The sequence below is a fragment of the Labeo rohita genome, chromosome 7 (genome assembly GCF_022985175.1).
Source record: "Labeo rohita strain BAU-BD-2019 chromosome 7, IGBB_LRoh.1.0, whole genome shotgun sequence".
Lineage (NCBI taxonomy): Eukaryota > Metazoa > Chordata > Actinopteri > Cypriniformes > Cyprinidae > Labeo > Labeo rohita.
The window spans coordinates 5652490-5667437 of record NC_066875.1 but is presented as its reverse complement, the minus strand read 5'-3'; the positions used below and the strand labels follow the sequence as shown (position 1 = coordinate 5667437).

Genomic DNA, 14948 nt, shown 5'->3' with positions numbered 1-14948 from the left:
ATCAAAGCAACATTTTCAACATCAATACTCCACCCTTAAATGTCACATGATTCAGAAAACGTTCTAATATGCTGATTTGCTGTTTAACAAACATTTATTATTATCAATATTTAAAACAGTTGAGTAAATTTTTTTTTTTTCCAAGAGAAATACCCAAACGTCAGCACTTATCTGAACTAAAAAGCTTCAAATGCTTGGAGTCAGTATAATTATTATTATTATTATTATTTGTTTTTTATTTATTTATTTAATTTTTTTTTTTGAAAGAAATTATAGAAATTAATACTTTTATTTAGCAAGGTTTAAGGTACAAGGTTGCAAGCTTTAAACTGATCAAAAGTGATGATGAAGACATTTATAATGTTACAAAAGATTTCTATTCATCTGTTTCTGTATTTCTATCCATCACAGAAACATAATAATAATAATAAATGTTTTTGAGCAGTAAATCAGAAGAATATTAGAATGATTTCTGAAGCATCATGTGACTGGAGTAATTATGCTAAAAATTCAGTTCAAAATCACAGGAATAAATTACATTTTAAAATATATTCAAATAGAAAACAGTTATTTTCAATATTAAAAATATTTCAAAATTGTACTGTTTTTCCTGTACTTTGGATCAAATAAATGCAGGCTTGGTGAACAAAAGAGACTTCTTTAAAAAACAAAAAAATCTTACTGTTCAAAAACTTTTGATTGGTAGTGTATATATATATATATATATATATATCAAAATTAATAATTATAAATGGATAATCAAATCAATTTATGCAATACCGGTCAAAGGTTTACAATAACTATGAATTTTTCACGTTTTTAAAAAAAGTTTCCACTGCTCATCAAGACATATGTCATCAAAAATACACTAAAAACTTTTGTCCGATCATAACAAACCATACATCAATGGAAAGCTTATTTATTATTTTATGATGTATATCAATTAATTAAATCTTAAACTTAAATCTTAAACTTTTGCCAGATTTGACTAAAAAGTCAATTGATTGTTGATTGTCGATTGTAAAATGTAAAATAAAGTTAATAAAAAAAATAATAAAATTAAATGAAATTAAATTAAAATAATACATCCTGTGAAATGCTGAATCTAAAATTATATGCAACAAACAATTTGGTACAAAACAATTTAATTTTGCCAGACTTAACTGGATTAGTTTGTAAAATGTCAAATAAGGTAAAAAATATAGAAAAAAACGTTATGAAATTATGTAAAATATAGTGTGAAAGGTAAAATAAAATGTTTAACAAACAACAGCCAAATTGTGTTGGACAATCTGGACACAAAAACTTATAAAATTTACCAACTAAATAATGTTTTTAAAAGAGCACTTTTCACAATTTTACATACACTACCATTCAAAAGTTTCTGAACAGTAAGATTTTTTTTACTTTTTTTTTTTTTAAGTCTCTTACCAGGCCTGCATTCATTTCAAGTACAGCACAATTAGTAAAATTCAGAAATATTTTTATTATTTAAAATAACTGTTTTCTATTTGAATACATTTAAAAATGTAATTTATTTCTGTGATCAAAGCAACATTTTCAACATCAATACTCCACCCTTAAATGTCACATGATTCAGAAAACGTTCTAATATGCTGATTTGCTGTTTAACAAACATTTATTATTATCAATATTTAAAACAGTTGAGTAAATTTTTTTTTTTTCCAAGAGAAATACCCAAACGTCAGCACTTATCTGAACTAAAAAGCTTCAAATGCTTGGAGTCAGTATAATTATTATTATTATTATTATTATTTGTTTTTTATTTATTTATTTAATTTTTTTTTTTGAAAGAAATTATAGAAATTAATACTTTTATTTAGCAAGGTTTAAGGTACAAGGTTGCAAGCTTTAAACTGATCAAAAGTGATGATGAAGACATTTATAATGTTACAAAAGATTTCTATTCATCTGTTTCTGTATTTCTATCCATCACAGAAACATAATAATAATAATAAATGTTTTTGAGCAGTAAATCAGAAGAATATTAGAATGATTTCTGAAGCATCATGTGACTGGAGTAATTATGCTAAAAATTCAGTTCAAAATCACAGGAATAAATTACATTTTAAAATATATTCAAATAGAAAACAGTTATTTTCAATATTAAAAATATTTCAAAATTGTACTGTTTTTCCTGTACTTTGGATCAAATAAATGCAGGCTTGGTGAACAAAAGAGACTTCTTTAAAAAACAAAAAAATCTTACTGTTCAAAAACTTTTGATTGGTAGTGTATATATATATATATATATATATATATATATCAAAATTAATAATTATAAATGGATAATCAAATCAATTTATGCAATACCGGTCAAAGGTTTACAATAACTATGAATTTTTCACGTTTTTAAAAAAAGTTTCCACTGCTCATCAAGACATATGTCATCAAAAATACACTAAAAACAGTAAAATTGTGAAATATTAGAAATTTGAACTCTTTTCTTTTATCTAATATTTTAAAATGCAATTGATTCCTGTGATGCAAAGCTGAATTTTCATCAGCCATTACTCCGGTCATTAGACTCCAGAAAGCAGTCTAACATGCTCCGTTGATGATAGCTAAACTTTTTTTTGTAACTTTAATTACTGTAATTGCTATGCTTACATTTAAATATTACATTTTTAGATTTTCATTTGTTCCTGCCACCTGATGACTCTGTTGTTGACCCTTAAGAGCCTTACAATATTTATGGCCAGTGTTTCACATGTCCTGTCATCATATGTCACAGACCTTGATCTCGGGCAGGCTGAGGACCTCTGGGAACACGCTGATATGGTTGGAGTGGGTGATGAGCGTGTGCAGTCTCTTACAGCTGGACACGGTGGAGGGGATTGTTTTCAGCTTGTTCCCACTCAGATTCAGTTCCTCCAGGACCTCCAGTTTACTGAGTTTGCTGCAAACATAACAAACAAAGGAACAACAGCAGAACTCATGGTCATTCACACTGATATGATCACTGATCGTTTTGGTGTCTAATTTGATTAATAGGCTCCTCCCATCCCGTAGATGGAAGTACATTAGCTGAAGGTCTTGTACCTAGCAGGGAAGGACTGCAGCTGGTTATATGCCATATGCAAGACCCGCAGGTTCTGATGCCCCACCAGTAGAGCAGCGCAGTTCTCATTCAGGTTGTTTCCTGTGAGATACAACTCCTGCAGGGTGCTGAGGCTCTCCTCCGATTGGCTGCTCGGCGGGACCGTCTCCAGCGCATTGGCAGACACATTCAAATACTTTAAACTAGCAGACGAGAAGAACAAGGGAAGACAAGTCGGTAAGTTTACACACACACACACACACACACACACACAGTACAAGTAATGCTGTCTAAATACGACTCTTTAAAAGCAAAAACCATCTTTGATTCAACCAAAAGCCTCAGAGCTGCAGCACATCTTTCAGCATTAGAGATGCTTAATGGATGACAAGTAAATTAAGCCACAGGAAATGGAAGAGCTGCGGGCTGTTCTGGCTCATATTACTGTGCCTCACTGAGCGTATCCTCCTGTACACATCCATGAGAGGATCTGGAGAAGCATGTCACTTCCTCTACGTACTATACTGTGCTTCTATAGATCCAGAGTAACCAACCAAGCAACTAACTTAACTACATTTACCAGAAGCCTGACAGTTGTTCTGCTGTTTTTATACATATTTATAAATATTTAAAATATATTTAAACAAATATTTTTAAAAATATGCATACAAATACATTAAATATAAGAATTATATAAATATATAATTTTAATATTTTGAATTTGTTTTATTTGTGTAATTTATGTTATTTTTTAAAATTTATTTTAGTATTTTATTTAATTCATAATTTTACTTAGTTACAGCATTTACTGACGAATTATTAAAATCAAAAGTTGTACATGTTGATATTTTAATAATACATAATTACACACACACACACACACATATATATATATATATATAAAATGCATTTACTTCAACATTTACTAATTGCATTATTAAAATCAAAAGTTGTATCTGTTGATATTTTAATAATAATAATAATAATAATAATAATTATATATATATATATATATATATATAATGTTAATATAATGTTAATATATATATATATATATATAACAATGCATTAACTTCAATATTTACTAATGCATTATTACAATCAAAAGTTTCTGTTTTATGTATATATATATATATATATATATATATATATATATATATATATATGTACATACATAAAATATTTTGAATTCGTTTTTATTTTTGTATTTTATTTATTATTATTATTTATTTATTTTAATACTTATTAAAATATCAACAGATACAACTTTTGATTTTTGTTTTGTATTTTATTTTATTTATCTATTTACTTATTTTTATGTATAACAATAAATTAACTTCAACGTTTACTAATACATTGTTAAAATTAAAAGATGTATCTGTTAATAATAATAATAATAATATATATATAATATTTTGAACTAGTTTTTATTTTTGTATTTTGTTTATTTTTATCTATACTTGTATAGTATAAATATAAGTATATACATATATGTATCAACATTTACTAATGAATTATTAAAATCAGAAGATGTATCTGTTAATATTTTACTAATAATATCAAATAATATATACATATTTTATATTTTGAATTAGTGTTTATTTTTTGTATTTTTTTTTTTTTTATTTATACTATTTTTTATATATATATATACACTATATACTAAGGCATTATTAAAATCAAAAGTCATATCTGTTGATATTTTAATTAATATTTCATGGACCTGAGATGACATTATTAATAATGCACAGCTGTATTTTTATTAACTAACTTTAACAAAGATTAACACATACTGTAACTAATGTACTGCTCATTGTTAGTTAATGTTGTTAGTTAACCATCAATAACTAATGGAAGCTTATCGTAAAGTATTACCATTAATTTTTTAATGTAATTTTTGCTTCAGTTTTAGTTTAGTTCCTTTAGTAAATCTGACTGACTGAAAACAAGAAATCTTGCTTTGGCAACTAGCTGAAATAAAATAAGTTTACATTTTTTGTATTTCATTTAAATTTATTTTAGTTAATGTTTATTTTATTTTAAGTAACATCAATGTTTTTATTGTTTTAGTTTACTATAATAACCATGAAATTAATACTCCAGCATTTTTAGTTGTATTTAATGTACATTTAAGTGTAAATCTGTAAGTCTAATCAAGTTTCATCATTTAATTTTTTCAGTCTGCTCTAATTAAATAACTTTAATGTAGTTGGATACTTTTTTTAGTAGCTTGACTTTAGTTTAACTTCTTTAAATCACGAGTAGCTACACTTTCAAAGTAGCTCTGAGTATGTATCTGCAATATCTTCCATAGGTGATATATACCAATTTTTCTTTCCAAAAAGAGCAGTTTGCAGAGAATTCCCTGGTTTGCCAAGTTCCTGTAAAAGGCTAGGAGGTCTGATGAAGAGCTCAAGCAGCAGGACTAAAGGTCCACAGTGCAGAGAGAGACGCAGCTGCAGCACTGCATCTGTCACACGCAGAAATTCGCACGAAACAGAGGAAAAACACGAGGAAAGTGAAGAGAGAAAGAGAGGGAGAGAGACAGAAAAAAAAGAAAGCACAGCCCGGAGAATTAGATGAACAGAGAGAGGACAGAAGGAGGGAGCGACCTACTTTAAGGCTTTGTAGAAGAAGCTCTCTGGCAGTTCCCGCAACTTGTTGTGCTGCAGGTCGAGTGTTTCCAGCGGGATGTGGTCGAGCAGGTCAGCCAGTCTCTCCAACCTATTGTTGCCAGCCAGCAGTTTACGCAGACTCAAACTGCTAAGGAGTCTGAAAGGAACAAGGAACAGAGAAGGGATCAGACGAACCATCAATGCCTAGACACATTTACAGGGATAATTCATCAAATAATGAAAACATCCTAATATTATTTACATAACTACATGTCAATCAAAACCCAATTGCTATTATTGCATTAAAAGTAACCAACTAAATAAATAAATGATGCAAACAAACTCCAGGTTTGTTCTACTTGTTTACAGGGCTGCAAAATTGCTGCAGAAATATTGTGATTATATATCAATATGACAATCAATCAATCAATACTGTAAATAATACAACATTTTAAATATAGTAAATTATAAATAACTGAAAATGTTGCATATTACAAATATATTATATATATATAGTTATTAAATATAAAACATTTAATAACTGTAAATACATTATTACTAACATAATTATTCAATTACAATATGAAACAAAATAATTTAAGCTGCAACTGAAGATTTTCAGCAAATAATCATTATTATTATACATTTTTACTGTAAAATAAAAAATGCTTATTTAAGAAAAAAGAAAAATAACATCAATTTTATTCTACAGTACTGCAACTGAAGATTTTCAGTAAATATTCATTATCATTATTATTATTATTATTATACTTTTTATTGTAAAATATTTCAGAAAAATATCATTTTACAGTCAACTCTAAAATGATAATATTAATATTTATGGCTGCAACTGAAGATTTTCAGTAAATATTAATTATTATTATTATTAATATACATTTTTATTGTAAAACAAAACATTTGTATTTCAGAAAAATATCATTTTACAGTCAACTGTAAAAAGATAATATTAATATTTATGGCTACAACGGAAGATTTTCAGTAAATAATCATTATTATTATAAATTTTCACTGTAAAATAAAAAAATGATTATTAAAGAAAAGTAATATCAATTTTATTTTAGAGTACGGCAACTGAAGACTTTCAGTAAATATTCTTTACTATTATTATTATTATTATTATTATTATTATTATTATTATACATTTTTATTGTAAAACAAAAAAAAGAGTATTCAAGAAAAATATACAGTAGTACTGCAACTGAAGATTTTCAGTAAAATTATTATTATTATTATTATTACATTTTTACTGTAAAACAAAAAAATTATACTTAAAAAAATATAATTATTTTACAGTACAAGTGTAAAATTATAATATTACTAGTTATGGCTTCAACTGAAGATTTTCAGTAAATAATCATTATAATTGTTCACTATTTATTTAAGAGAAATAATATCATTATTTCACTTTACAGTACAACTGTAAAATTATAATATTACTATTTATGGCTGCAACTGAAAATTTTCAGTAAATAATCATAATTTTTTTATAAACTTTCATTGAAAAATAAAAAGTGTATTTAAGAAAAATAATATAATAATTTCATTTTACAGTACAACTGAAAATTACAATATTCCTCTTTAAGGCTGCAACTGTAGGTTTACTGTAAATAAGTTTTCATTTTCATTACTATTTTAATATTTTACTGTCAAATAAAACACATTATAAAAAAATTTAATTCTATAATTAAATATAATAATTTAAAATTTGATATTAATAACGCAATCCTAATATACACACAACCCTATTTCATGTCTTCTGAAGCCAAACAAAAGTTTTGTATGAGGAAAAGACACAAATCTAAGTGGTGTTTGACTAAAATATCATTTTAAATAAAATTTACAACTTTTTATTTATATAACAAAATATTAGTGATGCATAAAATTCAATTTAATATAATTTAATATAATATAATATAATTTTAATAATATTATAATAAAATATTTACACCTGAATTTTTGGGAGAAACAAATATTACTATGAGCTGCATGACAAGAGCTGCTTGAAGACTCTCAAAAAAAAATTCTGTTCTCATGGAAAATATAACAGCATTATGGGTTTGGAACAACATGAGGTTGGGTAAATACAGACAGAATCCTCAATTTTGGTGAACTATTCCTTCAAAAACAGCAACACAGCATTTTTATGTAAGGCAAAGAGTGCAACACTCAGTCTCAAATGGGACACAAACTTCAAGCCCCATATTATCTCATTTGTGCACAGCTTTTAGCTCTTTCAGATGCAAATGCCTGAATGTTAATGTGGAATTAGCTGGAAATGGTGCTTTCATCTGCTTGGCGTTTACATCACTTTGCTTTGAGACAGCAGAGTGGCCTCATCAAGCGTCTGCTGATGAACGTCAACCCGTTTCTATTCACATCCACCGTTCGGCCAGACAGTCGCTTTAACCCACATTGTTCATATCAAATGGCCAATTTTTGTTGAATAAATAAGTACAAAATGCTGACCTTAAGATTCTGGAATGAGGGAACAGGAAGACAGTTTCTTTTTAGCAACTGGGGAAGATGCAAATGCTGTTCACGACAGTCTAAACACACACACACAAATGCACGCACCTGGCCGGGAGCTCAGACAGCAGATTATGGGAGACGTCCAGCACCTCAATCTTCCTGCTGTCACACACCCAGTCTGGCAGGTATTCCAGGAGATTCCTGCAGGAGGGATGGGAATTAACTCCAGGCTAATTACATCACAGCATTAGCGTTGTACAGGAGTGAGCAGGGTAAAGGACATGACTGGAGCACGCTGAGCCTCTTGTAAATGAGCTGATCTACATTCGGTCACATTTGCATTACAATGTGCACGTTACAGCGCATATACACTAGGAAGTACAGAGCAGCGTTATTTAAGTATTGTTTATATACTTTTACAGTAGTATAGAAACTGAAACTATATATAAAAAAAGGAAAATATAAAAACTAATTCAAAATTATAATACTTTTTAATTGGATCTTATTTTTATATTTTCAGTTTTCATACGCTTTAGTAATTTTGAGCTTTTATAATTTTCATTAATTTTTCTTATTTATATATATTTTTTAAGTTCATTCATTTATAAAGCTTACATTTTTAATCTAGTATTTATTTCCGCTGTATCAAAATGAACAAAAAGTTTTATAATAGACTTTTTTTTTTTTTTAATAAAATTATAAAAATGATGTAAATAATGAAATAGTTTTAAATAGTTCCTATAGTTTTAAAAACATTTTGTATTAAACATATATATGAATAATTAGATATTTGTGATTGGACATTATTATTACTGGTACTGTTGTTCATTTTGTGAAAATGTTGTGGTTATTATGCATTTGATTAAAATGTGTTTTTTTTTTTCATAAGTTTTAGTCATTTTGAGCTTTTAGAATTTTTTCATTATTTGAAACTGAACTGAACTTTTTATTTTTGCTTTATTAGTAATTTATAAACTTTGTTTTTAATCTAATCTATATTTCAGCTATATTTTAATGAACAAAAATTTACATCTAGTTAATGAACAATAATTAAGAATTTTAATAATAAAATAAGATAATAATTGTATAATATTTAATGGTTTTTATAAAATATAAAAAAATATATAAATAATACAATTTTAAATAGTTCCTATAGTTTTAAAAACATATTTTATGAAACATTTTTTTAAAAAGAAATGAAAAATACTTCTAGTTAACCATAACAACACTAGTACAGAGTTGCTCTAAACAACCTAAGAATAAATGAGTCATTAGTTTACATAGTTTAGATATTTGTGATTACTGGTACTGTTGTTCATTTTGTAAAAATGTTGTGGTATTGTTATGTATTTAATTACAATTTTTATATTTTTAGTTTTCATGAGTTGTAATGATACATTTTATGTGCCTTTGTCATTTTTATTTGTTTTTGAAAAGTGTTTTTTTTTAGCTTAAGTTTTATTATTTTTTTAGTTTTTAATAATATTTATATTTCTTTTTTATTTAAGTTGTATTTTAATATTTCAGCTGTATTTTATTTAATATTTAATTATAAAAAGATAATAATTTTTATTTTAGCTTTATTTGTATTCATTTATTTTTATTAGTTTTATTATATTTATTTGTAATTAGTATTTATACTTATTAGTTTGTTGCAAGTTTTTTATATTTATATTTATATTTTTTAATCTAAAATTTATATTTAATTTTATTTCAGCTGTATTTCAATGATTTCAACATTTGTTAACTAGCTGCAAAAATACATTTTTTGGTCACTTACAAATGACCACTCGTCCAAAATTGTGCATTAAACATCATATATGTTTCATCTGACTCTGATTTTGGTGCATTATGCAGCATTTTCTCTCTTTAGTTTGGACAGAAAAATAATTTGCCGCTGGAAATGAACAGAACATGCACTGAATGAATGTCATTTACCTTGATAGGTCCATATGTGTGAGTTGGTTGGGAACAGGGTAGATGTTCACTGTGGTGAGACCTATGAAAGATCATATAGTGATTACATATCATGAGGCCTGTGAATGGAATCTTGTGGTTCATAAACGATACTCTGGACGTTTATACTCACGGTTGTTACTGGCGTGGAGTGTGCGCAGGGTGAAGCCGCTGAGCGTCAGGGCTCCCAGCTGGTTCCTCTGACACTGCAGGGTCTCCAGACTGCAGGCCGAGCTCAGGTCCAGAGACGTCAACTGGTTGTCTCTCAGGTCAAGCTGCGTGAGATGTTTTACCGGCTCTAGAGTTTCACTTTTAACACAGCGGAGGCCATTTAACCTGCACACAAAAACACAGGCCTCATGTCAGATAAAAATATACTGAAGATCAACCGAAGTGAAACATAAAAATGATATAAACAGAAATGATAAAAAATAAATAGAAGAGTGGACCTCTTAACACACAGAGAGTATTTGCTGTCTTAAATAAATAAATACTGCTAACATTTTAAATTCAAAAAATAAAGTACTGTACTGTAGATTCTGCTAAATAAATAAAATAAAATAAAATAAAATAAAATAAAATAAAATAAAATAAAATAAAATAAAATAAAATGAAACATTGCTTTTTTATATTGAATTATATTAAATAATTCTGTAACACTTTGGGTAATAAGGTTTCATTAGTTAACATTAGTTAACTGCATTAAATAACATGAACTAAGAATAACCAATACTTCTACAGCTTTTATTCCCAGTTAGTTAACTTCAGCATTTACTAATACATTATTAAAATCACAAGTTGTGTTTGTTAACATTAGTTAATGCACTGTGAACTAACATGAACATACAATGAACATATGTATTTTTAACTAACATTAACTAAGATTAAAATAGTGAAATAAATGTATTGATAACTAATGTTAGCAATCGACAAAGTGCTACTAATAATTCAGTATTATAGTACATTGCATGTTGTTATAAGTATCATTTTAGTTAATGAGTTCATTTGAAATGTTCATCTAAATGAACTAGTTCAACAAATGATTAACTGATTTATTTGAGTCATGAAGGTAAAATAAGAAATCAGAGCATTTATAAAAATCTGTTTCCAGTTTAACAGTCTGATAAAACAAGATTTTACATGCCAGAAACAAAATGAAAGGTAGTTTTGGCATGACAAGAAAACAAGTGTGTACAGACATATGCAAAATATAATTTCCACAATTTAAAACACAATATCAAATAATAAAGTTTGCAAAAATGTGTTTAATGTTGCACTAACAGCCAATAGAGAATAAATGCATATTAGCAAATCTTGCATATATTACTAATAACAAATAAAAATGTAAAAAATAATAATAAATAAAGAAATTATATATATATGTATAATTATATATATATATATAATTATATATATACACACACACTTAATAATATATACAATATATATATACTGCTGATTTATTAAACTAAATCAGCATATTAGACTCATTTCTGAAGGATCATGTGACACTGAAAGACTGGAGTAATGATGCTGACAAATTCAGCTTTGCCTCACATAAATAAATTACATTTTTAAAATATATACAAATAAAAAACAGTTATTTTGAATTGCAAAAATATTTCAGAATATTACTGCTTTGCTGTATTTTTAAATAAACTTTGATCATAAGAGACTTGAGCATAAGCGACCTTGATTTAATAAAATAAATAAATAAAATCTGTTAGCAAATAGTCAGTTTTCCACATTAGTAACATCAAATCTTTGAAATATTTTATATTTATAAAATATGATACAATTTGATCTTTACTCACAGTTTAGTAGGAAAAGCTAACACTACTGTTCAAATATGATTTTATTTATTTCTTTTTTATAAGAGGAAAAGTCTCTTATGCTCACCAAGGCTTCATTTTTTAGATTAAAAATGCAGTAAAAGTACAAATTAAAATAACTGTTTTCTATGTGAATATATTGTAAAATGTAATTTATTTCTGTGATGCAAAACTGAGTTGTCAGCATCATTACCCCAGTCTTCAGTGTCACATGATCCTTCAGAAATCAACTGATTACAACTTTTTTTTTTTCAGGATTCTTTGATGAATAAAAAGTTAATCTGTAAGCAGATATGATTATATTATATATTCTAAACAGCAAATGCACTGAATATTCTTCCAGATATTACATGTATGAAGAGTTCATTTGCAAAAACAGAAAAATCATGTTTTTTCATTGTGCACTCCAATTAATCTCAATCGAACTGTTATTTTGATTTGTTATTTTGAGTTGGGTTATTTTGATTAAGTAAAAAGAATTTAAAAAATACAGCTAACACAATAAAACACAAAAACATCATAATAAACATGATTTTTGAAAATTAAAAAAAAAAAAAAAAAAAAACGGAGTTCTCTGTTTTTGCAAATAATCTCTTCCTATATTCATTTGATGCTTAGTTGACATTTTGTGGAGGTCAGGCCTGAAAGATCCAGCAATGACCTTCACGACGGTTCATCTGTGCTCCCTTGAATCTCCATTAACCGAACAGCTTCCTGTTATGAGACGCCGCAGTTCGCTAATGACGATCACGGCCAAGTGATTAGGGCATTAAACCTTTCTGTTAAATCGACGCCCCCCATGAACTCAAATTCCCGCTCACATCTGCTGTTTGCACACGTTCTGCCCATGAGATGGGTGAGTATGTGAGGAATCTGAGCATGTGGGATAATCCGGCAGAGAAAGTCAAAGCTTGTTCAGGTGACAGACGCTTCAGTCTCTCGTTCCCCCAGCCAGGGAGCGTTTGAGGCCCCGCGCGAGTTCCCACGACAGCTCAGCGCTGTGTTACGAGCCTGGCTGGATTTCTAATCCACAGCAGGTGCAGTCAGGACCCAGAAAATCCACAAACCTCAGTCTGTTTCGCTGTTTCGCTCATTCTCTCTCTCAGGTGAGTCACAGACTGTGAGCTGCCATCAAAACCACAGACTGTTAGAAAAAAATGACTTTATGAGAAGAGCAATCGTGACTGTTAGTGACAGGGTAGCCTCAACATCAGACGGTCGTCCACAGAACGCCCACAGTCAGTTTACTAACCGTCTGATGCATATTGCACTCAAAAATGACAAACGCTGAGAGAAATCCTTATTTCCATCTGGTTTTATGAAGCTGGGAGTAAGGCAATACAGATTACGATTTGTGTTATGATAAGTTATGTTTATATGGGTTAATACAATAAGTGCTTTTAAACAAAAAATAAGATTAACATTAAATTAACATCAAATCTTTGAAAGATATTCAAAGTTTGAAATAACTTACATTACTGTTCAATCTTTTTTTATTATTTGATTTATTTTGATTTATTTATTATTTTATTCATATATTTTTCAGGAGAGACTCTTATGCTCACCAAGACTTCATTTAATGGACTAAAAATACAGTATAAATAGTAATATTATGCAATATTATTACAAATTAAAATAACTGTTTTCTATGTAAATATATTTTAAAATATTATTTATTCCTGTGATGCAAAGCTGAATTTTCAGCATCATTACTTCAGTCTTCAGTGTCACATGATCCTTTCAGAAATAAGTCTTATATGTTGATTTGCTGCTTATAATTTTACATGTATACTTATTTACGTATATTTATTATATATAAAATTTAATAAATTATTTATTTATTTATTAGAATTTTATTGAGCAATGATGCATTAAACTGGTCGAATGTATATGCATATAATTTTAATTTTTAATTGAAAGTTTAAAAAACTGGATAAATAAATAAATAAAATAATTAAAATACAACAAAAATTAAAAGTTCAGTTCAGTTTAAAAAAATAAAAAAAAGCTCAAAATGACTAAAACATATAATAAAAATATAAAAATTTTAATTAAATGCATAACCACAACATTTTTACATGAACAACAGTACCATTAATAATAATGTATGTATGTGCATTTGTTGTTTTAAAGTAAAAAAAAAAACATTTACAGCATCAGTTGAAATGTACATTTTGCTTTGTTTCCTGATTCAATGTCTGTGAATCTGTTTCTATAAACATTTTTGGCTATTTTGTGTACAAAGTTAGAGGAGATAGTCATATCATTATTTGAATATTTTTTTTACGTCACTTTATCATTATTGTAATATGATCTATTTCACTGCCCATACATGACTCAGAAAACAGCAAACTGTGGCTGGATGCTTTATATGTCAGATTGTTGGTCTTTCCTGTCAAAATAAGCTTTTTCGACCAGAATAATCTACAAAAAGCACCAGATTTCTGTGCTGTAGTCTGGCTGCGTGTGACAGAGCCACCAAACAGAGCTGTGCTGCTGTCACCTGTGATTTACTGATAGCTGATCTTATTACATTACTATTGTATATAGATCCTGCATTATGCATAAAGCTCCAGGACAGAGAGGGCGATGAGGAACAGAAGGAGACGGAGGCAGGTAAAACCGACAGCATGACGCACAGAGACAGATAGAGATGGAGAGAGGAAGACGTTTCTAACAGCTCACCGTAAATCAATACTCTTAATGTGAGTCATTCGTAGCAGGCTGCACAGATCCAGAGTCTCCACCCTGTTCCCCGCCATCGCCAGCTTGTCCAGGGTACAGAGGCGCTCCACCACGCCCGGGATGTGAGGGAAATCATTGAAGGAGAGTCCCAAGCTGCAGAGCTGCACGAGGCTGCCCAGCTCCTCCGGAAGAGAATCCAAGCGATTTCCATCCAAACACAGTGTCTGTAAGCTGAGCAGATAACAGTCTATGAATGCACAGCCAAACACACTCGCTTTAAAAAAACATGGAAAAAGATAACGTGGTTAC

General features: G+C 28.3%; 1 protein-coding gene across 1 annotated transcript in view; it reads right to left on the bottom strand.

Moving 5' to 3' along the window:
* Positions 1–14948, bottom strand: part of phlpp2 (PH domain and leucine rich repeat protein phosphatase 2) — a 91851-nt gene that overhangs the window by 12396 nt on the left and 64507 nt on the right. Inside the window, 7 exon segments of the mRNA XM_051114432.1 lie at positions 2758–2920; positions 3064–3264; positions 5678–5833; positions 8272–8367; positions 10105–10165; positions 10256–10458; positions 14640–14870. Coding sequence (XP_050970389.1) covers positions 2758–2920; positions 3064–3264; positions 5678–5833; positions 8272–8367; positions 10105–10165; positions 10256–10458; positions 14640–14870 — 1111 coding nt within the window.